This window comes from Nomascus leucogenys, chromosome 2 (genome assembly GCF_006542625.1).
Source record: "Nomascus leucogenys isolate Asia chromosome 2, Asia_NLE_v1, whole genome shotgun sequence".
NCBI classification, from domain to species: Eukaryota; Metazoa; Chordata; class Mammalia; order Primates; family Hylobatidae; genus Nomascus; species Nomascus leucogenys.
In genome coordinates, this window is record NC_044382.1 from 5,810,764 (window position 1) to 5,833,488 (window position 22,725).

General features: G+C 50.3%; 1 protein-coding gene across 1 annotated transcript in view; it reads right to left on the reverse strand.

Annotated features, from left to right (window-relative positions):
- ERGIC1 (endoplasmic reticulum-golgi intermediate compartment 1) overlaps positions 1-16,634 on the reverse strand; it is a 118,847-nt gene extending 102,213 nt beyond the window's left edge. Inside the window, exon 1 of the mRNA XM_003273242.3 lies at positions 16,426-16,634. Within this exon, the coding sequence (XP_003273290.1) occupies positions 16,426-16,445 (20 nt within the window). The 5' untranslated portion in view covers positions 16,446-16,634. The remainder of the gene's footprint in view (positions 1-16,425) is intronic.
- Positions 16,635-22,725: the final 6,091 nt, after the last annotated feature.

The window sequence follows — 22,725 nt, forward strand, 5'->3', positions numbered from 1 at the left end:
AGTACCCAGGTCCACCAGACTCCAAAGCCCTAGGCCTCTCCGCACTACACTGTGCCCACCTCCCTCTACTCCCCCGAGCCCTCAGCCCAGCTGTCCCAGGTCTGCCTGGCAGCATAGAACAGTGCCTCTAGAACAGCCAAATCCCGGGTGGCTGACTCGTCATGCTCCGGTGAGTGTGGGGCAGGCGGAGGCCCAAGCAGGATGACGTGTCTGTGTGGCTCCACTGTGAGGGGCCTGGCCCAGGGTGGGGTGGGGTGGGGTGGGGCAGGGAGGGGGCGGGGAGGTGAACCTTCTCATGCCCTCCTTTGACTCAGGGTTAACTCAGCTTTGACCAATCACCTGGCTTCAAGTGTGACCCAGTTTTGCAGCTTGGCCAACGGAAGCCGAATTGGGGAAAGTCAGGCAGGCCCGAAAGGTGGAACCAGCCCCTGCCACCTGGCTTGCTGGGTACATCAGGGCGACACTGAACCCATCCTGGGACCCCTCCAGCTTCCGTGTTTACTAATTCTAATCAGCCCACGACTTTGACACACACCCAGCGCTAGATTAGATCACTCCACCTCGGTTCTCTCACCTGTAAAATGAGGCAAATAAAAGCCCCAACTTGATGGGTAAGAACAGAAGAAGATGATATTGATAGTTTGTAGCACTGCTCCCGATACCCCAGAGATGCTCAGCGAATGTTTTTACTTCTACTATCACCACCTACCCACCCCCATTCCCCTGCAAGTGTCTAGCACTGGCAGCTTCCTTCCTCCCTGCCTTCCAGAAACAAGTTGAGTGCAGAAAGCGTGGGTGAGGTCTTGTGCTATGCACCAGGACAGAGAGGAGACCCACAGCTGCTGTCACTGGGGGTATGTGAGGACCTAACATTCACCAAGACACATATGATGGCAGGCCATCAACTGGAAAACGTATGGGATTCAAATTCAGAAGAGCTGCGTTCCTGCAGGTGTGACCCCCAACTCTCAACCCCCCAAAGCCTCAGCTTCCTCATCTGCAGAGAAAACAATGATCCCTAGAGGACACACATCTTCAAGGGCTTTCTGAAGTCTTAGTCCCATCACTCGCTTTTGTGATGGTCATTACTAGGTTAACAAAGATTTGTGGTACCCGGTTCCAGAGTTACACTGGGAACATAATGGAGGAACCCTTATTCAGGGTCTCCCCAGCTTGCCTGACCCTAAGAATCACTGAAGACACTGGTGAAAATGCAGATTCCCAGGCCACCTGAATCTAGTTCTCCCGGATCCGCACAGGGCCCCAGGTGATTAGGGAAACTGGCCGGTTTGCTAGAGAGAGCACAGTTGCTCAACTCAAAAACAGGCAACTAAGATTTCCAGGGTTAGGTGATCTAACCGAAAGCATTACTTTCTGGGGGTCGGAAAGAAGAGCTAGGGCTTGGATTTGTTACTTTGCCAGAGGTATGACCCTAAGCCAGGTCTTCAACTTCTCTGGGTCTCCATTTCCTCAAAATGGGAATAATTACAGTGAATCCTAATGCCCAGGCAGGAGTAAAGGTGGAATGTCAGGTGTCCTCTCCCAGCTTCCTTAGTCCTGTTCTGGGGACTAATATGGCTTCAAGCAAGGGGAGCTGGCATGTGGTGGCCTCCCATCAGGACAGGTAGTGGGCCACCCACCCCTCCTTCAGGCAGGGCCTCAGTAATGTCTGACTTCCCAATTCCTCAGGACTCAGTCAAAATAAATTCTTTCAGATGCACTTAGGAGAAAACTAGAAACATTTTCCAAACGCAAAGGGATATAGCAATGAAGTCCTCCATTCTTGCGGAGGTGAACCCCTCTGCCACATTGCAGGAGGGTCTCAGCTGGACCCTTCCTCCCTGTCTCTCTACTTCCTTCATTCAATCAATATTTACTGACCACCCACAGCGTGCAGACCCTGGTTCAGCACCAGGATCCAGTGACGAACACATAGATATGGCCCCTGCTCTCGAGGACTTAAGACTCCATCAAGGAAGACAGACACAAGATGACAAACTGCACAAACAAATCACTGCAACTGTGCTAATTGTGCCAGGTGATCTGAAGGACCTGTCTAGGTGTCATAAAAAGGTGCGGCCAGAAAAGGGGTGGCAGGTGACCCAAGTTAGGTTGAAGAGGCAGTCTGGGAAGATCTTTTTTGAGGAAGAGTACTAGTTAGCCAAGCTAATCCAGTGAGCTCCTTCTCTATAAACTCTCTGTCACCCCATCTACTTTGCCTTCCTTCTCAGCACTCATCATAACGGAAAATAACCACTTGTGCAATGATTTGTTCCCTGCTGTTCTGCCCATCTTCCCCAATAGCCTGGAATCATCATGAAGGTGGAAACAGCGTCTGTCTTGTTTTCCCCAGAATCCCTCCAATAAATTTTTGATGGAGGGAAAAAAAGGAATGAACCCCACTTCCCTGGTGGTTAAATGACATCAGACCTCACCGTGAAAAAAGTTATTCCCTGTTCAGCTCTCTTTTGAGTATGCTCAGAATATCAATGAGAAAGTCTCAGGGTGGTACTACTATATCTTCAACATCTCCTCTCTCTAGCACTTGCTAATATCTCTTTTTTAACAGACCCAGCAACTTCACCAGGCACCAGAAGCTAGTGAGAACCAAATACATTGAGATTATTTGTATCAATTTATAGCAGGAGCTATTGCTTTTCCATTTTCAAGGACGTTATAAGGTCACCTTTCATCAAGAAAAGTGTTAAGTTCAAAAACTGATTAATTCAAAGAAAAAATATCAAGTAAATAACACATGTGGCTGGGCGCGGTGGCGCATGCCTGTAATCCCAGCGCTTTGGGAGGCCAAGGCGGGTGGACCATGAGGTCAAGAGATCGAGACCATCCTGGTCAACATGGCGAAACCCCGTCTCTACTAAAAATACAAAAATTAGCTGGGTGTGGTGGCGCGCACCTGTAGTCCCAGCTAACTTGGGAGGCTGAGGCAGAAGAATCACTTGAACCCGGGAGGCAGAGGTTGCAGTGAGCTGAGATCATGCCACTGCATTCCAGCCTGGCAACAGAGCAAGACTCCCTCTCAACAACAACAAATATATATATATCACATGCTGTTTAGGAATCTGCCAAAAATTATGATGATAGTAGCAGAATAGTGGAAGGGTAAAAAGCACTGATTCAGTTGCCATGGTACAGACATGCTTATGAACGTATCCATGAAAGCACTTTCTTTCCTCTTCCTCTGGGCACACTGCTAGACTGTATTTGCTGACCTCTCCTGCAGTTAGGTGTGACCAGGTCTCTGAGTTCTGGACAAAGGAGTGTGAGCAGAAGTGATGGCCCCACATCTTGACCTGCCAGCCAATTGTCCCCATCCTCCTTTCTCTCCCCACCACTGCCAGGCCAAGGAGAGGATCCAGCACACCCCAGAGGAGGACAGAGCCAGAAGACGGAAGGAGTCAAGGCCTCTGAGTACCCAGGGGGAGTGGAGCACCCCATCTTCTGCTGAGACTTCATGAGCAGTCATCAAGTCCCAGCATAAGTTACACTGAGCAAAAAATAAACGTGTGTTGCATTACAACACTGAGATCTGCAGGTTGTTTATAGGAATTAGCTGACTTAGGCTAACACAAAGGAGGTATCTCTAGTCCAATTTCCTGCCCATCCATAAATCTTCTCTGACAGCCTGGATATCCTGGTGCTTTTTTCTATAATGAATAGATATCAAGCACCTAACAGATGCCAGGCACAATTCTAAGGGCTTTACAGAGGCAAACTTATTTAGTCCTCACGGCAATCAAGAGTCACATCCTGAATCCACAGCAATGAGCTCCAGACAGGCCCACCACTGTCTACTCTAAGGGGCCTAAAAGACTCTGGGTCAAGTCTCATGCTCACCTCTTAAAACACTTCCCTGTGCCGGGAGAAACCTTCCTAGTCCTTTGAAGGTTACTCTTATGGCATGGTTCCTATAGCCATTCTTATTGGCTCTTCTTGCAAAGGGCACAGGGCATAATCCAAAGACTGTGGAGTGGGGACCCAGATCGGCTGCAATCCTAGCTCTGCTGTCTCCCAACTCAGAGCCAAGACAGTTCCTCCTATCACGCAGGTGTGTAATGATGGTGAAATGAGATCATGACTGTAAACCACCTGACATCAGCCTGGCACAAGGGGCAGGCCAGGGAGGACAATGGGTTCTTACAAGCTCCTTCTCCTGCCCCATCTTATGCTGCTGGGCTCAGAAGTGAGTCAAAGTGCCCAGTGCTGGGCATCCTGCACAGACAGCACAGAAAGAGGCACTGTTAAGTCACGTAGCATCACGCAAGGGATTTTAGATGCTGGGAGTCAGTCCACTTCCCTCCAGGAGGGTCACTTTACAGGAAAGACGGGTGCAGGGGATTGGGGGAGGGGGAGAAAGTCCACCAACCCAAATGAGGACTTAACCAGGTACTGAAGGCCGACATCACCAGAGCGGTCAAATGGATGCCATGGGCCCCCACGGGATGTGCTGAGAAGGACGCTTCACCTCGGGGGATGCTTCCCCAAAACCATAATCCTGTCCACTTAGGAAGAAACATCAGACAAACCCAGGCTGAGGACATTCTACAGGATGCCTGGCCTGTCTCCCTCAAGGCTGCCGAGGTCATAGAAAACAGGGACCGGCTGAGAAACTGCCCCCACTCAGAGGAGCCTGGGGACACACGGGCTCTGAATGCAAATGTGGGACCTTGGATGGGATCCTGGGGTGCCACGAGGACATCAGTGGAAAATGGGCAAAATCCAAATAAAGCCCAGAGTTTAGAGAATATTCATAGGCAAAGGTCAGCTTCTTAGTGGTGAGAATGTGGTAATGGAAGGTGGGGACCCTCACGGAATAGATGCAGGGTGTCTGTACTAGCTTTGCAGCTTTTCTGTAAATCTCAGCTATTCCAAAATAAAAAGTGTATTTACTTAAAAGAGAGAGAGAAGCAAAATACCAGAATTAAAATATGAATTTTAAATCATGAGTTGCAGGGCAGGGGTTGTCTGTTTGGCCCAGCACCATGTCCCCTGTTTCTAGAATGATACCTGGCACACAGGCCCTCAACCAATGTGTTCAACCAACAGATGACTCTACGGCCCAGCCTGCTCCTGGTGTGTGGACAGGGGCCCTGGGCACTGGCCAGAGCATCCTCCGCCCTGCCCGCTGCCCACAGGAAGTGCTGCACGCCCTCCTGGCTCCCCCGGCAGGGGCTCAGCGTAATCTCTCGCCCACAGATGCACAGGGTGGTAGGAAATGGTCACCAGGCCCGGCCTCCTCTCCAGCAACCAGGGCCCCCCAAGGCTTCCACTTCTACAGTGTGTTGCCCCCAAGGCAACAGACTGTAAACACAACTGAGTAGATGGGGGGTATCCATGGAGGGGTTGCAAGAAAATCAAGGCAACAACACTCCCCTCCTGGGGCATGACACTGGCTGAGAAAGCCAGCTTTGGCACAGAGACAGGCACTTGGGTCTTAGCTGCATCACCCGCTGTTTGTGTGACCTCGGCCAAGTCCTGTTCCCCCTCTATACCCTGCGTCCTCCTCAAGAAGATGGGAATGGGAAATGGCTCCTACCTGATTTGAGGATGGACTGAGGGAATCCAAGAAAAGCCTTTAGTCTAGCACTCGGTAAGTAGTGACTATTTTGGGCACTACTGTTATCACAGCATGGCCCTGGGTAGTCACCTGAAAGACACCCAGGGTGCGAAGTCACCTGAAAGACACCCCGGGGACAAAGGTATTGAAGGATCTGCAGAAAGGGTGTGTCACTCCAAAGGGACGTGGGTCAGCTCTAGGATCACCAAAGAGGACAGCAGGTCCAATGGCAGGGGCCGGTGGTGCCATTCCCACACCATCAGAGGAGGGGAGCCCCAGCTGCCACCTGAAGGAATCAAGGTCCTAGGGCCAGGCCAAGCCCCGGGTGGGAGGCGGCTTAGCGTGGGATGGGGCCCCGAGGCTGCCTGTGCCCAAAGAAATTGACTTGTGGGTCCCTCACTCCTCTGCCTCCAGCTTCGAGTCCATGCCCACTGGCCACCTCCCACGAGCCCAAGGTCCTGCCCACCCGAGTCTGTCCTGGTCACACTGCCATGTGTGACACACAGGCGGCACCCTGCCTGTCACAGGCTATTGTCAGCCCTCAGAAGCATTTGTTTGGTGTTTAACAGAAATAAAATTGAAATCAGTGGCCAACCATTTTCACACAACTTATCAGATTTTCATTGTCTCTTGAAAAATCAGGGCATCTGTAGGCAGTAAGCAACAGAGCTGCATGTCAGCTGTCCCTTCCCCATAGGGCCTCACGCTCCAGGTGGCCATGGCCCACATCTTGCCCAATCACCTACTGAGGTACTTGCTGATAGGTAGGGGCGCCTGAGTGTGTGACCCTCTGGCCACTTTCTCCCTTACCACAGACTGGTGTTTGACGTCTATGGCCGTGTGGGTACCACAAAGGGAGAGGGGTCTAACTCTGGGTCTGACCATCTCAGGTGTTTCCATGTGATTGCATCTGTGCCCTGCAAACCCCGGAGGCCCTGGTTTTACCATGTCCACCTACCAGGAGACCCACCACTGACATCTATCACGGCTCGGCGAGGGGCACAGGACTATGCCGCCAGGAAAGGCAGAGAAGAGGGAAATGTCCTCCCACCTCCAAGTACACTTGTGTCACATTCCACGTGAGCTCATCTCACCCTCACAAAATCCCCGCAAAGAAAGTATGAGCACCCCAATTTGCAGATGAGGAAGACTGAGGCTCGCAGAGGCAAAGTGTCTTGTCCTGGGCCCCATAGCTGGTAAACACTGAGGAAGGGATTTCAATCCAGAGAGCTCTGCCGAATGAGTGCAATGTGAGGGTCAGTTCCAAGGGCACTTGACAGCGTTCCCCAGGGGACCTGTGGTCAGTCCCCAGAGGGGTTTACAAGGTAGAAGACCATTCAGAAAGGGTGGCCAGGGTTGGACCGCTACATACCACTTTCCCCTGAAGACTTGGAGACTCTTTCTGCACACCAAGAACATACTCTTGGACCCAGCAAGACATCAAAACACGCCAAATATCACCAGGGTTTCCCAAAGTTCGCAAAGGATATTTTAGGTAATTCTATCTGTTGGTAACTCCTGGTGTGAAACTGGGAGGGGAGAGAAGATCTAGTGAAGAATAAAAAAAATCAACAAGAAAAATCAGCAAAGCAGGATAGCACCATGTGAGGTGCCAGGCTCTGGGACCCCAGCCCCGCACCTCACCAGCTGTGTCCTGGGCCATTCCCATTCCAGCTCTGTGCCTTGGCTTACCATTTTAAAATTGAATTAATAAAGAAAACATTAACAGAGTGAAAACGCAACTACAGAATGGAAGAAAACATTTGCAAACCATACACCTGATAAGGGGCTAATATCCAGAATATATAAGCAACTCCTTAAACTCAGTGGCAAAAATAAACTCTTATTTTATTTAATTTAATTTTTCACACGGAGTTTCACTCTGTCACCCAGGCTGGAGTGCAGTGGTGCAATCTCGGCTCACTGCAACCTCTGCCTCCCGGAGGTTCAAGCAATTCTTCTGCCTCAGCCTCCCAACTAGCTGGGACTACAGGCGCATGCCACCATGCCCAGCTAATTTTTGTATTTTTAGTAGAGACGGGGTTTCTCCATGTTGGCCAGGTTGGTCTCGAAGTCCTGACCTCAGGTGATCCACCCACCTTGGCCTCCCAAAGTGCTGGGATTACAGGTGTGAGTCACCATGCCTGGCCAAAAACCTTCCAATTTTAAAAAGCACAAAAAATGTGAATGGATATTTCTCCAAACAAGACATACAAATGGCCAAGATCTTGAAAAGATGCTCAAAATCTCTATTCATCAGGGAAATGCAAATAAAAATCACAATGAAATAGCACCTCATACCTGTTAGGGTGGCTATTACCAGAAAAACAAAAGACATGTTGGCAAGATGTGGGGAGAGGGAACCCTTGCACACTGTTGCTGGGAAGGAAAGATAGTGAAGCCACTATGGAAAACAGGAGGAAGATTTCTCAACAAATTAAAAACAGAGCTACCATAGGATCCAGCAGTCCCACTTTGGGGTATTTATCCAAAGAATTGAGATCCGGATCTCAGAGACATCTGCACTCCCATGCTCACCGCAGCATTATTCGTAACTGCCAAGATGAGGCAACAACCTACATGTCTATTAAGGGGTAAACGTTGGTATATATACACCTTGAAATATTACTCAGCCTTAAACAAGGAAATTCTGTCATTTGTGACACCACTGATGAACCTGGTGGACATGATGTTATGTGGAATAAGGCAGACACAGAATGAATACTGCATGATTCCACTTACATGAAGTATCTAAAATAGGCGGCCGGGCGCGGTGGCTCACGCCTTTAATCCCAGCACTTTGGGAGGCCGAGGCGGGCGGATCATGAGGTCAGGAGATCGAGACCACGGTGAAACCCCGTCTCTACTAAAAATACAAAAAAATTAGCCGGGCGTGGTGGCGGGCGCCTGTAGTCCCAGCTACTCGGAGAGGCTGAGGCAGGAGAATGGCATGAACCTGGGAGGCGGAGCTTGCAGTGAGCCGAGATCGCACCACTGCACTCCAGCCTGGGCGACAGAGCAAGACTGTCTCAAAAAAAAAAAATAAATAAATAAATAAATAAAATAGGCAAATATGGCGAAACCCCATCTCCACTAAAATACAAAATTAGCTGGGCTTGATGGTGCATGCCTGTAATCTCAGCTACTGGGGAGGCTGAGGCAGAATTGCTTGAACCTGGGAAGTAGAGGTTGCAGTGAGCCGAGACTGCGCCATTGCACTCCAGCCTGAGCAACAAGAATGAATCTCCGTCTCAAAAAAGAGGGTGCTCTGATGTTAGGTATTCTTACCACACAAAAAATAACCAAATGAATGGTATGACTATAAAGTGACAGCATGAGATGTGAGGGGTGATAGCGATGGAGCTGTCCTGTATCTGGATGGTGGTGATTACATGATAAACAAGTCTTAACTTTCATGGAAGAGTGCACAAACACACATTAATTTTATCAAACGCTAACTTTAAAAATAAAACAAAGAAAATAAATCATGAATCATTGTATCTGTCTGTAAGGCCAGTGTGATTTTATAAGTCCAATGACATGCCTAGCCCAGTGCTCAAGACATTACAAGCTGAAGGGCTGTGAGGTATTGCTAATAAGATGAGCATTACTTCTTCTCCTCCAAAGATATTCAAGATCCAGACCAGAATCTGAGAAAGGAAAGCTAATGTATGGAGGGGCTATCACAACGCTAGTTCCCAGTACATCAGGGACATCCGGGTCCTCTGACTATACTAACTGTAATTACAGCCAGGCCTCTCATCTCGAATAGGGTTTCCACCTTTTGGAGAAACAGAATGGTTTGTCCATTTCAAGCGGATCTTCCTTCCTGTGTAGCTGTGCTGCCTGGCAGGTGCCAGGAGGAAGGCTAATTGTCAAGGGCATGAGGATTACGCTGTCAGATGCACCAGCTGTGACCCAGCATTTCTGAGGGTCGGTTTCCCTGGACATAAAACAGGAAGGATCATGCCCACTCAGAGGGAGAAGAGGTATCTGTAAAGGACCCCACATGTCCCCTGGCTCTTGGCTGTATGGAGAACCCTGAGTTCACCCTGCCTCTCCCATGGGTCAAGATTTTTTTTAAACAAATACAGCCAGCGTTGGAGGTTTTTTTCCTGTCCTGTACTTTTCCCACATATACAATCAATGTAATTAAGTTAATAGACCTAAAAGTTAAAGCTGACAACAGACAATTAGGCTAATTGCCACTTCCTTAAAGGATCAATTAGGGCTGTGTTTCCCATACTGTGTTTTGAGAAATGGTACTAGCTGCTCCATAAACAACAGGGCATCTGAGACTATACATGTGGCAAATGCTGGGCTGAACCAAATAACTCTGGTTCGTTCAGTGCTGGACTCTTCAGAGCCCTTAGTGAGGCAGCCAGTGCGGCAGGGAGGGACACAGACTGGAGGACACTGAGTCAAATTAATCATACAGACCAGGGCTTTATACATTTTAATGAATACATGAATCACCTGGGGATCTTGTTAAATTACAGATTCAGATTCCAGGTGGGCATTGAGATTCTCCACTTCCAACAAGCTCCGAGGTGCTGCTGAAGCTGGCATCTGGGACTGCACTTTGAAGAGCAAGGTTATTAGTAGAAAGTTACGGCCCCTTACTGTCCATTTTACTGGTGGGGTAACAGATTTGCCAAAGGTCATGCAGGAATGATGGGTGGGACTGGAACTCCACGCCCCAGCCGCCCGAGGCAAGGCTCTCCACCGCCACCCGACCTGGCTCCCCTGGTGCTCTCAGCCCTGCTTGCTATTGGTTCTCCCAATTCAGAGCAATTCTCCTCCGTCTTGGATGTGCATTAGAATCACATGACAGACTTTAATGTACAGCCAGGGTTGAGGTTCACTGATTTAGATGTACTGGGTGAGCCTCACCCCAAATGCCCTCTTCACACCCTGCCTGTCTCTCCCACGCCTGATGAAAACTGGCTAGGAGTAACTCCAAATAAAATATGAAAGGACTACCAGATGGGGAATGTAACTTAACCAGGACACAGCTGGCTAAAGCCCTGTCTCCTGCTGCTACAGCACCATAGTCAGGAATCCAAACTGCCTTGGGAGGAGAGGACATTCCATCTCATTCCACGTCCCGGCGAGCAGGTAAACATGATGCTCTAACCTGCAAAACCCCCACTGGTCAGCGTGGGAAAACTGAGCCCCTCGAGGGTAATGCCATTAGCTGGTGTGAGGGTCTTTAAAGACCATTTCAGAATCAGGTGTCAGGCTACATGAGGCTGGGGGAAAAAGTTGCTGGCTTTCAGCTTCTTAATGAGCACTGCTGGGTGAGGATTAGTGAAGAGAAATCCAATGAATCCAATTAGAAGAGTTCTCAGTTCTCTCTGAATTTAGTGAATAGAAAAGAGAAAGCTTTAGAGATGAGCCTACAGGACACAGTGGAGCTCTGGTGCCAAATGGCAGTGTTCCAATCCCAGCTCCAGGAACAGGACGACCATGTTTCCGAACTCTGTGGCACCTCCACTGGCTCATCTGTAAAGTGGGGTAACCACAGTGCCTCACTTGTAGGACTGTGGAGAATTAAATGGGCTGACGCAGTAAGAGCCTTACGACAGTGCCTGTCACTGGCAAATGTTCAATAAACATGAAATACTGGCCTTTTCACACAATTTTCTCTCTGGTCTAGTTTTTATTTTCTTTTTGCCCTGATTTTTAAGCCTATATGTGTATGTGTGTGTGTGTGTATGTGTGTGTTTTGAGATAGGGTCTTCCTCTGTTACCCAGTGTGGAATGCAATGGCATGAACGTGGCTCACTGAAGGCTCCACCTCCTGGGCTCAAGTGATCCTTCCACCTCAGCCTCCCAAGAAACTAGGACCACAGGCGCACACCACCACGCCTGGCCATTTTTTTCGCCCATAGAGATGGGGTCCTGCTATGTTGACCAGCTTGGTCTTGAACTCCTGCAATCCTCAAGGAATCCTCCCACTTCGGCCTCCCAAAGTGCTGGGATTACAGGTGTGAGCCACCACACCTGGCCCATATACAGACACTTTTTTTTTTTTTTTTTTTTGAGACAGAGTCTCACTCTGTTGGCCAGGCTGGAGTACAGTAGCAAGATCTCAGTTCACTGCAATCTCCGTCTCCCGGACTCAAGCAATTCTCCTGCCTCAGCCTCCCAAGTAGCTGGGATTACCACCATGCCCGGCTAATTTTTGTATTTTTAGTAGAGACGGGGTTTCACCATGTTGGGCAGGCTGGTCTCAAACTCCTGACCTCAGGTAATCCACCCACCTCGGCCTCCCAAAGTGCTGGGATTACAGGCATGAGCCACAGCTCCCAGCTCCTATTTATATTTTTTAAAACTTGCTGTAAAGTGTATGTTCTTGTCAGCTTCCTTGGAATTCTTTCTGGAAGAAACAGCAGGGTGGAAATACAGGCATTCATGTTAGCTACTCTCTGTTGAATGTTAACTCTGTGCTCAGAGGTCCCTGTGGTGGCTGGGGCTTCGCTTGGTGTAGGAACTGATGGGGCTACCAGGGTCCCATTCCCTATTGGGGCCTAAGGAATTAAGACTGGGCCATTGGGCCAGGCGCAGTGGCTCATGCCTGTGATCTTAGCACTTTGGGAGGCCAAGGAAGGAGGATTACTTGAGGCCAGGAGTTCAAGAACAACCTGGCCAACATAGCGAGACCCCATCTCTATATAATTTTTTTTAAAAAAGGACTTCACACTGGATCCTCAGAGCAATGAGACCCATTTGAAGGCTGAAATCAGGACATGAAAATATCAGATCAACTTTGGAAAGCTCACTAGGGAGTCCTGAGAAGGTCTGGGGTATCCTGGAGGGGGAAAGACCACTCGGAAGGCCAGAGTGAAAAATGGTAGAGGCCAAACCTAGGCCCTACAGCAGGGCCAGCCCCATCAGGGCCGCATAACCTGTGCAGGCACACAGGTTCACACACTCAGAGGGGTCCATGCTTGGCTGAATGCACTGCTGCTGCCATCCTGAAATTCTTAATACTTTTTCAACAAGGGACTCCACATTTTCATTTTGCACTGGGCCCCACAAATTATAAGCCTGATCCTACATTGCAAGTTGCATTGCACATTGATCCTGCAAGTGTGCATCGATCACACTTGCCCCTACATCTAGTCTACCAGGTGAGGCAGCGAAGTTTACATCCCCTCCTTAAAATGAAGAAATGGAGGCTCCGAGAGGGGAAGTCAACGGTCCCAGGGCACATCTGATCAGTGCCAGTGCAGCGGCACCCCCCAGGCCTTGGGGTTTCAACATGGGGGCTGTCACTGTGGGACAGCAGCCACCTGCACCTCCCGGAAGGCAGTGCTCAGGCACCACTGGGCCTGGGCACAGGGCTGCCGGATGCTGTTATCTTCCCTCCTCACCCACCCTGGGCTGGTGTGCAGAAGGCAGCAGGTGTTACTGGCCCCAGGCCAGCCGGAACTGGAAACAACACACACGGATGTGGGTCACAAGGCCAGTTCCACAACTGCAACATCCAGCCATTAGTGAAACAATTTAACAAGAGCAAAGCAAACACAATAAATCATTGAAAGCTCAGCCTCCCTCCCCTGCATTCTGCCTCCTTCCTTAACCCCAAAAACAATCTAGGAAAGGCAGATTCAAGGGTGGAGAGGGGAGATTTCTCCACTAATGGCTGAAAATCTGCCCACTGAAGTTGGCATATCAAGTCACGCCATGTCTATGGCTTCCTTGACAGATTTCAAGAGGCATCTCCAAGGATCGAGTTTGGCTCAAGCACAGTTCTAGGTGCTGGAGATGCAACCTTGAAGAAGCCAGATAAAAACTTCTTGCCCTTAGGAGCTCATGTACTAATGGGAGGGAGGGAGAGGCAGTATGATAATTAAGTGAATTATATAATGTGTTAGGAGATGATGGGTGCTAAAATAAAATGACACAAATAAATATGGTGGCCAAAATGGATGGGGCGCTTACTCTGTGTCTAAATGCTTTCTGCACTGCCTCATCCCTCAACTGTTCTACTTCGGTGAGTACTCTCCTCATTCCCATTTCACAGACAGGAAAACACAGAACTCAGCTGCACCAGGCTCTACAGGCAGTAAGAAAATCAGAAGTATCCGTAGGGAAGGGCAAGAGTGAGCTATTTTTTCTACCTCTCATTTTAAGAAGAGGAATATGAGCAGGAAGGCTGGTTTTCTCCCCGGCCTTGAACAACGGGAGAAGGTCTAATCATGGTATACCCCTCTCCACTCCCCACAATTCTTAAAAGAGCTGACAGGATGGTGGGCCCCTCCGAGCTCTCCCTTTTCTCCCAGATCTAAGGCTTTGGAGCTATCAGCCCCAAGTTCAAATCCTAGCTCCACCAGCTCATGCACTGCAATGGCCAGAGCAAACGGCTTCCACTCAGTGGAGCTCCCCTCTCCTTTGATTTAAAATGAAGATTAAAACTCCCTCAGGTGACAAGGGAATCAATGTCTGCACCCCAAAGTGTGTATACAGTGGTAGATGTTCCTTGTGTGCCAGTTCATGCACACCCCCACTCCTGGGACCCCACCAAGACTCCTCCCTCCTCTTGGAATGCAAAGAGAGCCGGACCACATGCCACCCACCTCCTCATGGTGGGGCCTGTGGCAGAGGGCTGAGCATGGACTGGACACTTGATGAATGCTTGATGAATGCACACTGAACAGGAGGAAGGCGCATGGGGATGGTAGAACCCTCTGTAGAACCCAGGTCCTGGAGCCCTGTAGTTCACAGAGCTTAAAGAGTGCAGGTTTGCTGGGCACACATGGCTCATCCTCCAAGGTGCAAATGTGAAGCACTGAATCCATTCTCACCATTCCAAGGTGAGCCCAAGCCCTGAGAGTATTTCCTAGTTAAGCTGGGCCCCCTGGCACCTGGGCACTCAGGGACCTGAAGTATGCCAAGGGAGCCCCAGACTAGCCAGCTTCTCAGAGCTGGGCATTTCTCTCTTTGAATATCAGTGCCTGATACAGGGCCCTTCCAAGGCCAAAGGCTAGAGCTGGCCTCACCCATTTTCCTTACTTCCCTTACCTGCCCCCCAAGCCACCAATTCAAGGAGCACAAGGTTGGGAGCCATATATGACCTGAGACCCAAGTCCACCCTTCCCATTTAGCACCCATAAAGTCCAAGATAAGGCTCTCATCCCTGGAGCCTCATTTCCTCCTCGGTAAGACGGAAGGGTGAGGTGCAGGGAGAAAGGATTAAAAGATCAAAAACAGCAATTTCCCCAGCAAGCTCAAAATCACCGGAACCTACTGAATCACACAGGGGCAGGAGGGGTGGGGGGTGGCAGGAATCTCTACGGTCTGCCTGGGTAAGGGGAAGCTTTGTGGAACCAGGAATTGATGTGCCGACCACAGCTCTTACAGCCCAGACTTAACTGATGCTATTAGGACTGGCCTTGAATTCCATCAGAGGGGCTTTCCTTGTTCAAAACTGCCTAGGTCTGGTAGCTTCAGGGCTTCCCGGCAGGGGCAAGAAGCCGGCAAACATTTGCTAGCTGGTATCAGGGACCCCGACAGGATGGAAAACCATGTCAGCCAATCAAGAGGTCCATGGCCAGTGTCCTTTTTGGGCCTAAACCCCAATATATCCCATGCTACGGGGGTCATGGCAGGCTAAGAGCCTTTCTCTCTGGGTAGACTGTCACTTTACACTGCCTTCACATGTAAGAAGAGGGGAAGAAATACCTCCCGTGGCACAGGCATCTGAATCACTATTTTGTGGATGTGGAAAACCCCTCCTGGAGAACACCCCCCATCCACTAATGCCCTATTTCTGAGATCTAAATCATGCCAGACTCTGTTAAGGGTGTTTCACGCACTCAGTCGTCACAAGCAGAGACCTTATTTTTAGCCCCAATTTGCAGGTGGTGAAACTGACAGCGCTCAGAGACTTGTTGAGGTCAGTCAGCCCAGCAGCGACAGGAAGTTCTGAACCCAGAGCCCTTGCCCCTAACTTCTAGAATATACCAAGCTGTTCAGTAGAAAGGGCAGAGCCAGGATTCTAATCCAGCTCCTCCCCGCATTAAAGCCCTGCTCTTTTCCCAGCCAGACACCAAGTGTGGCTGCCTCAGGCCAGGACATCCCCTGGGCCTCCACACCTCAAGGGAAACGCTGGTGGAGATCTCTTCCCCCGCAGGCTTCCAGAATGCACCATGCAACCTAGACCATGAGGCAGCTGGACCCCACAAAGGACCCACTGTGGTGACTGCAGAAAGCCAAGGCCAGCCCCCGGTGGCCCTTCTGCAGAGTCCTACCCAAGGCGCCTCCTCCCCTTCCCATGGTGCGCCCATACCCAGCGGACAGGGCTGGGGCTGAGGGAGGGAGGGGCGGGCGCAGGCCTCCAGATCTGCCCGGCCTCAGGGAGCCTCAGGCTATAGAAACCTAAAACCCTCCAGCTGCCGGCAGGCTGCATGGGGCCCCAGGCCCCTCGGTACTCATTCCAGGTGCCCTGCCCCACCTGTCAGCTGGGGTGGGGTCCACCAAGGAGGTTCAGTAGAGGGAGGAGAGGGATGCTGGGGTGTAAGGGCTGTTCCCATCTGGGAGGAGGGAGGAAATCTGTTTCCTAGTGTGGGGGCGGGGAATGCAAGGTATACGGGCAGGCTGGGGAGGGGGCTCGGCGGAGGGAAGGTGGGTGGGTTTGTCTCCCGCTGCACGAGGGGGCCTCCGCGGCTCTGGCGGGCTTCGTATGCGGCAGGGGGCTCGCCTGGGGTCCTTAGGGGCCTGCGGAGGCATGCACAGGGCGGGGAGCCGCTTTTGCATGCAGGGCGGGAGGGGTCCGCGGCGTGCCAGGGCGCTCCCTCTGCCCGCTGAGGGAACTCCCGACTGGCCGGGGTCGCCACACTCACCTCCTGAAGTCAAAGGGCATCGTGCCGCCGCCGCCGGGGGTGGGAGCGCTGCAGGCCAGGCGGGCCGCGGCGCCGCGTGGGTCCGAGCCCGCTGCCAACGCCTCCTCCGGCCGCCCCGCCCCCGCCGGCCGCCCCCCTGACACTCGCCACTCGCCACTCGCCTCCCGCTGCCGGGAAGTGACGCTCCGCGCAGCCCATTGGGCGCCGCCTGCCCGGCCGCCCCTTCCGCCACCCGGTTAAAGGGGCCCGCGGGCAGGCAGGGAAGGGGCGGAGAGTCGAGGCTGTCGGAAGGGAAGGGAGTCCCCCAAGGACTCCAGTACTCATTCCTTCAAGCCTCTCACTTAGATTTCCTTCTCCATCTCTTTGGATGACCTCCGACAAATTCTCTGCTTCTCCGAGCCCCGTTTTTTTTGCATTTGTAAACAGTTTCACTGAACTGTGATTGAGTGGGGGGTGCTACAGACTTTGGCCATGCACAGCGTCTAGCTCTGAGTGAGGGCCTAATACTGTGGGGGAAGGGAAGAGGTCGGGCATCCTAGACTGCTAAGGTGGACCCACCTCTGCCCCTGCTGTGCCTCTCTGGGAAAGCCACTGGGCTTCTCGGAGCGCCCCCCACCCCCTGCCCCTTTTGCATATCTGCACAAAGAAGACGATGACACCTACTTGAGGGGGTTTTCCTGGGGATCAGCTGAGAAACAGGAGACTGGCTTAGCACAGTGCCAGGCACCTGAAACTATTGAGGCTGGCAGTGGCTGTCCCTGCTTGCATCTGCCCCTGTGGTTCACTCCAGCGGGCATTCATAGAGCATCTGCTCTGAACCAGGTCCATCGAGAACATGCAGGGTTGTGGCAGAGGCAGATGGGGCCTGCACTGTGGCTTGGCCAACGTGGACTGTGCCAATTGTCTCCTTCTTAGAGCCTCAGTTTCCTCCTCAGGAATACAGAGCAGCTGCCTCCGTGACTGCTGGATTAGAGGAGGTGGTAGTTGAGGTCACACAAGACCTGAGTAGGGGAAACTCACTCTGAACTTCCCCCAGGTTCTGTCACTGGCCCTTTCTCCAAGGTTGTGGTGGCACAGGGCTTGAAAAAACCCAGGGGAGGATGGTGAGGGCTCGGGTTCAAAAAGCAGAGCCAATGGACAGTTTCCTCCTGTGTAAATAGAGGGGAACCGCAGTACCGGTTCCTCCGGGAGGATTCAGAAGGGACAGCACCAGCAGGGGGTCTGGGGTAGGGTGGCGTGATGAACCAAACCCTTCTCCTGGAGCATATGGCAGGACCTGACCTCTGCGTTCCCTTTTAATTCATTCATTCATTCATTCATTCATTCAGTGTCAGTGGTCTGACACTGTTGAGGGAGAGAAGGAAATCTCAGCCTGAACTGGAAACCTAGGGGCAGCAGGGAGAGTTAAGGGGCCTTGAGCAGCCACTGCTTCCAAATAGCCATTTGTTGGCCTCGTGTGGGAGGAAACATGCAATGATGGATCTTTGACCTTGCATCCTCCCTCCTCAAACTGTGGTCCACAGACCAGCCACATGGCCATCACGGGACAGACTCTTGTCCCCAGGTCAGACCTACTGAATCAAGTGTGCATTTGGGATGATCTCCAAGGTCAGCAAATGCCTGGCACAGAGTAAATGCAAGACAGGGTTGACTATCATTGCTCTTTTTGAGTGGGGATAGAGCTCCCAACTTTTGGCTGGGCATGTGGGTGCTCACAGTGAAAGTTGCATTTCCCAGCTTCCTTTGTAGCTAGATGCGACACTGAGAAGTAAAAGGAAGTGTCTTGTGGGGCGTCTGGGATCGTTGGTATGTCTGCTTTACCTTCTGTGTCCCTTTCTCCATCTGGCTGCCGGGAATGTAGGTGTCACCATCCTGGACCATAAGGTGGAGGCCACACAGAGCAGAGCAACAAGACAAAAAGAGCCTGAGTTCCTGCCGGGCGCAGTGGCTCACGCCTGTAACTCCAGCACTTTGGGAGGCCAAAGTGGGCGGATCACCTGAGGTCAGGAGTTCGAGACCAGCCTGACCAACATGTGGTGAAACCCCATCTGTACTAAAAATACAAAAATTAGCTGGGCATGGTGCCGCACGCCTGTAATTCCAGCTACTTAGGAGGCTGAGGCAGGAGAATCGCTTGAACCCGGGGGGCAGAGGTTGCAGTGAGCCGAGATCGCACCACTGCACTCCAGCCTGCGCGACAGAGTGAGACTCTGTCTCAAAAAAAAAAAAGAGCCTGAGTTCCTGTCTCTAAGTGGCAAAATACCTGTCCTCAAACACCTGCCCAAGAGAAACAAACATCTATCTTATTTAAGCAATTATTATTCTGTATTTTCAGACACTCACACCTAAACCCAATGCTGATACACCTATGCAGCCTGGTTAACTACTTGACTGCCCCAATGCTCATGGACTAGGCCAGTCCCCTATTATATAATCGCATGGTACCCTGTAGGTTTCCTTGGGAGAACTCGGCATGATGTGTGATTAGGTTATTTTTAATTCACTAGTAACTACTATCCCATCTGAGTGAAAATTCCCTGAGAGGAGCCTGTCGGGGAGTAGGGGGCTAGGGGAGGGATAGCATTAGGAGAAATACCTAATGTAGATGATGGGTTGATGGGTACACAAACGATGATGTCATACACACATGGCACGTGTATGCCTGTGTGACAAAACTGCACGTTCTGCACATGTATCCCAGAACTTAAAGAACAATAAAAAAAAAAAGAAAGAAAGAAAGTTCCCTGAGAGAAGATGGTATCACTATCATATCCTAGCATCCAGCCAGACCCTGCACATGCTGGGGATGCACTAACTATGCGTTGAAGTCTGAATGGAGGCTTCCCACAGAGGCAGGCCTTCCCACAGAACAGCGGATGGGAGGGGAGGTATCAACATGGGCCCCTGCCATGGGACTGGTGAGGTCTGTGAGCAGACCAGGCTGTCAGTCCCAGATGGTCCATCCACTCAGGAGCCAGTGGGAGATGGAGCTAAGAAAATCAGATTGTGTCTGCAGTACATAGGAAGGCTCTGGGTCTCTTTGAGCAGGGGAACAACAATAAAAGTTAAGTTTTTGGATTATCAATCTTGTGGAACCCTGTGGTAGGTAGCCAGCCTCCAGTGACCCTGATCTCCTGGTATTCCCATGCCCTTCTAGAATCACCTCCCACAATGAATAGGGCTGACCTATCCTGTGTAATCAACAGGATATTGCAGAAATGACAGTTATGACTCCTGAGGCTACGTCACAAAAGACTGAGGCTCTGCTTAGCCACTCTTGAATCACTCGTTCTGAGGGAAGCCAACTGCCTGTCCTAAAGAAGCTCAAGCGTGATTATAAAGGGACCTGGTCGGTGAGGAATGAAGCCTCCCACCAACAGCCATGTGAGTGGACTCTCTTGGAAGTAGCGGCTCAGCCCTGGTCAGGTCTTCAAAGCTGCATCCCCAGCCCACAGCTTAACCACAGGCTCTTGAGAGACCCTGATAAACACTCAGCTCAGCTGCTCCCGAATTCCTGATCCTTAGAAACTATAAGATAATAAATGTTTGCTTTAAGCCATTAAGTTGTGGGTAATTAGTTACACAGCAGTAGATAAATAACAAAGACTCCATGCTCATTATTTTTTTTTCCTACCAGTAACTTCTCCCTGCCTTCCTCCATCTCACCCCTGGCCAGCCTGGGGAAATAGAAAACCACTTCGGACTCAGATCACTCTCTGCTGGGTGACCTGGACCAGTTGCTTAACTAGCTGGGTGTCTAGGTATGAAATGAAGGATAATAATACCTTACCTGTGGCAGGTAGCCTCTGAAATTGCCCCAATTAACCCACCTCTTGGTATTCATACCCTTGTGTAATTTCCTCCCTTCAAGTGTAGGCTGGACTTATCGACTCATTTCTAATGCACAAAATATGGCAGAAGTGATGAGCATGTTGCTTCTGAGATTAGGTTATCAAGAGATGGTGACTTCCGTCTTGGACACTCTCTTGCTATCTCTTGGATCAGTCACCCTGGATAAGCTGGCTTCTGTGTGTGGCTTCCGTGTCCTAAGGAAAAGCCCCTGTGGGTGAGTTTGCAAGTGATTCTTCTAAGGCAGGGGTGTCCAATCTTTTAGCTTCCCTGGGCCACACTGGAAGAAGAAAAACTGTCTTAGGGGCCGGGCATGGTGGCTCACGCCTGTAATCCCAGCACTTTGGGAGGCCAAGGCAGGCGGATCATGAGGTCAGGAGTTCGAGACCAGCCTGACCAACATGCTGAAACCCCGTCTCTACTAAAAACAAAAACAGTTAGCTGGGCGTGGTGGCGCCTGTAACCCCAGCTACTCAGGAGGCTGAGGCTGGAGAATTGCTTGAACCTGAGAAGCAGAGGTTGCAGTGAGCAGAGATGGAGCCACTGCACTCCAGCCTGGGTGACAGAGGGAGACCCCGTCTCAAAAAAAAGAAAGAAAGAAAGAAAGAAAGAAAGAAAGAAAGAAAGAAAGAAAGAAAGAAGGAAAGAAAGAGAAGGAAGGAAGGAAGGAAGGAAGGAAGGAAAGAAAGAAAGAAAGAAAGAAAGAAAGAAAGAAAGAAAGAAAGAAAGAAAGGATTGTCTTGGGCCACACATAAAATACAGTAACATGGGCTGGGTGCGGTGACTCACACCTGTAATCCCAGCACTTTGGGAGAATGAGGCCGAACACCTGCGGTCAGGAGTTCAAGACCAGCCTGACCAACATGGTGAAACCCCGTCTCTACTAAAAATACAAAAAATTAGCCGGGTATAGTGGTGGGTGCCTGTAATCCCAGCTACTCGGGAGGCTGAGGCAGGAGAATGGCTTGAACCCAGGAGGCAGAGGTTGCAATGAGATTGCACCATTGCACTCTAGCCTGGGCAACAAGAGCAAAACTCCATCTCAAAAAACAAACAAAAACAAACAAACAAAAAACAGTAACACAAACGATAGCTGATGAGGAAAAAAAGATCACAAAAAAATCTCATAATGTTTTAAGAAAGTTCAAGAATTTGTGTTGGGCTGGATTCAAAGCTGTCCTGGTATGCATTCAAAGCCATCCTGGGCCACAGGCAGCCTGCAGACCACAGGTTGGACAAGGTTGAGCTAAGGCCTGACAACAACCCTGTGAATGAATTTGGAAATGGATCCTTCTGCTCCAGTGGAGTCTTGACACGACCCCAGCCCTGGCCCCCAGCTTGACTGCAACCTCATGAGAGGACTCTGAGCCACAGGCAGCCAGCTGAGTTGCACTTGGATTCCTGTGTGATAACAAATGTTTGTTGCTTTAGCCCCTAGGTTTAGGGGAATTGGTTATGCAGTAGCAGATAACAAATACATTGCCCTAAGACAAAGCTTGCTGTGAGGATGGAGTAACGTATAGTGCCCACACATAGTAGGTGCTAATTCATTGCTTGCTTAATGAGTCAGTCAATAAACAAATGAATGTTCTATAACACAGAATGTTCTCTGAATCCAAATGCTCACTCCCTTCCACCCATTCCTGTCAAAAACGTCACCGAAAGTTGTTTTAAGCAGAGAATGGCCGGGTCAGATTTGTTTTTCTGTAATGGGAGATTGGTTTGTGTCCCATGGGTGCGGCCGGTTCAGCTGTGGTCTGGGTGAAGAGAGATTTAAAAATAATAATCCTTTGTCAGCTCAGAGAGGACTTTAGTGTAACTTAGATCTCATAGCAGGTAGGTCTCTGGAGAAACAACTCTCCTTTCTCACTCTATTAAAGTCTCTTGACCAACTAGAAGACACTCATGTGTTCATTCATTCATCCTTTCTTGTATTTGTTCATTATACCATTATTTACTGAATACCTCTTTTAGGCAGGTAATCTGGATATAGAAATGAACCTCACATACCTCAAATTTCAAGAAAAAAAGGAGGAGGTAAGCAAAAGTGTGATACCATCACAAAAAAATCAGGGACAGGGACAGGGTCACGTATCTCTGGTGCAGTTTTTTGTGATAAGTGCAGTGACAAAGGTGGTACCAGAGGATCTGGGAGTCTAGGAGGGAGTCCCTGATTCCACCCATGGGGATGAATTGGTCTGAACTCTTTCAGCTGAAAGTGACAGAAATCATCTAAAATCAACACACACTGTCTATGGCACTCAAATGAAAAAAAAAAAAAGAAAAAGATAAGAAGGAAGGAAGGAGGGAAGGAAGAAAGGGAGGGAGGGAGGGAGAAAGAAGGAAAGAAAAAAGAAAAATTAAAGTCCAAAAGTCCAGAGGTAGATTTAGATTTCAGGCACAGTTGAATCCAGGCGCTTCAACAATTGCATCAGGAATCTGTCTCTTCCC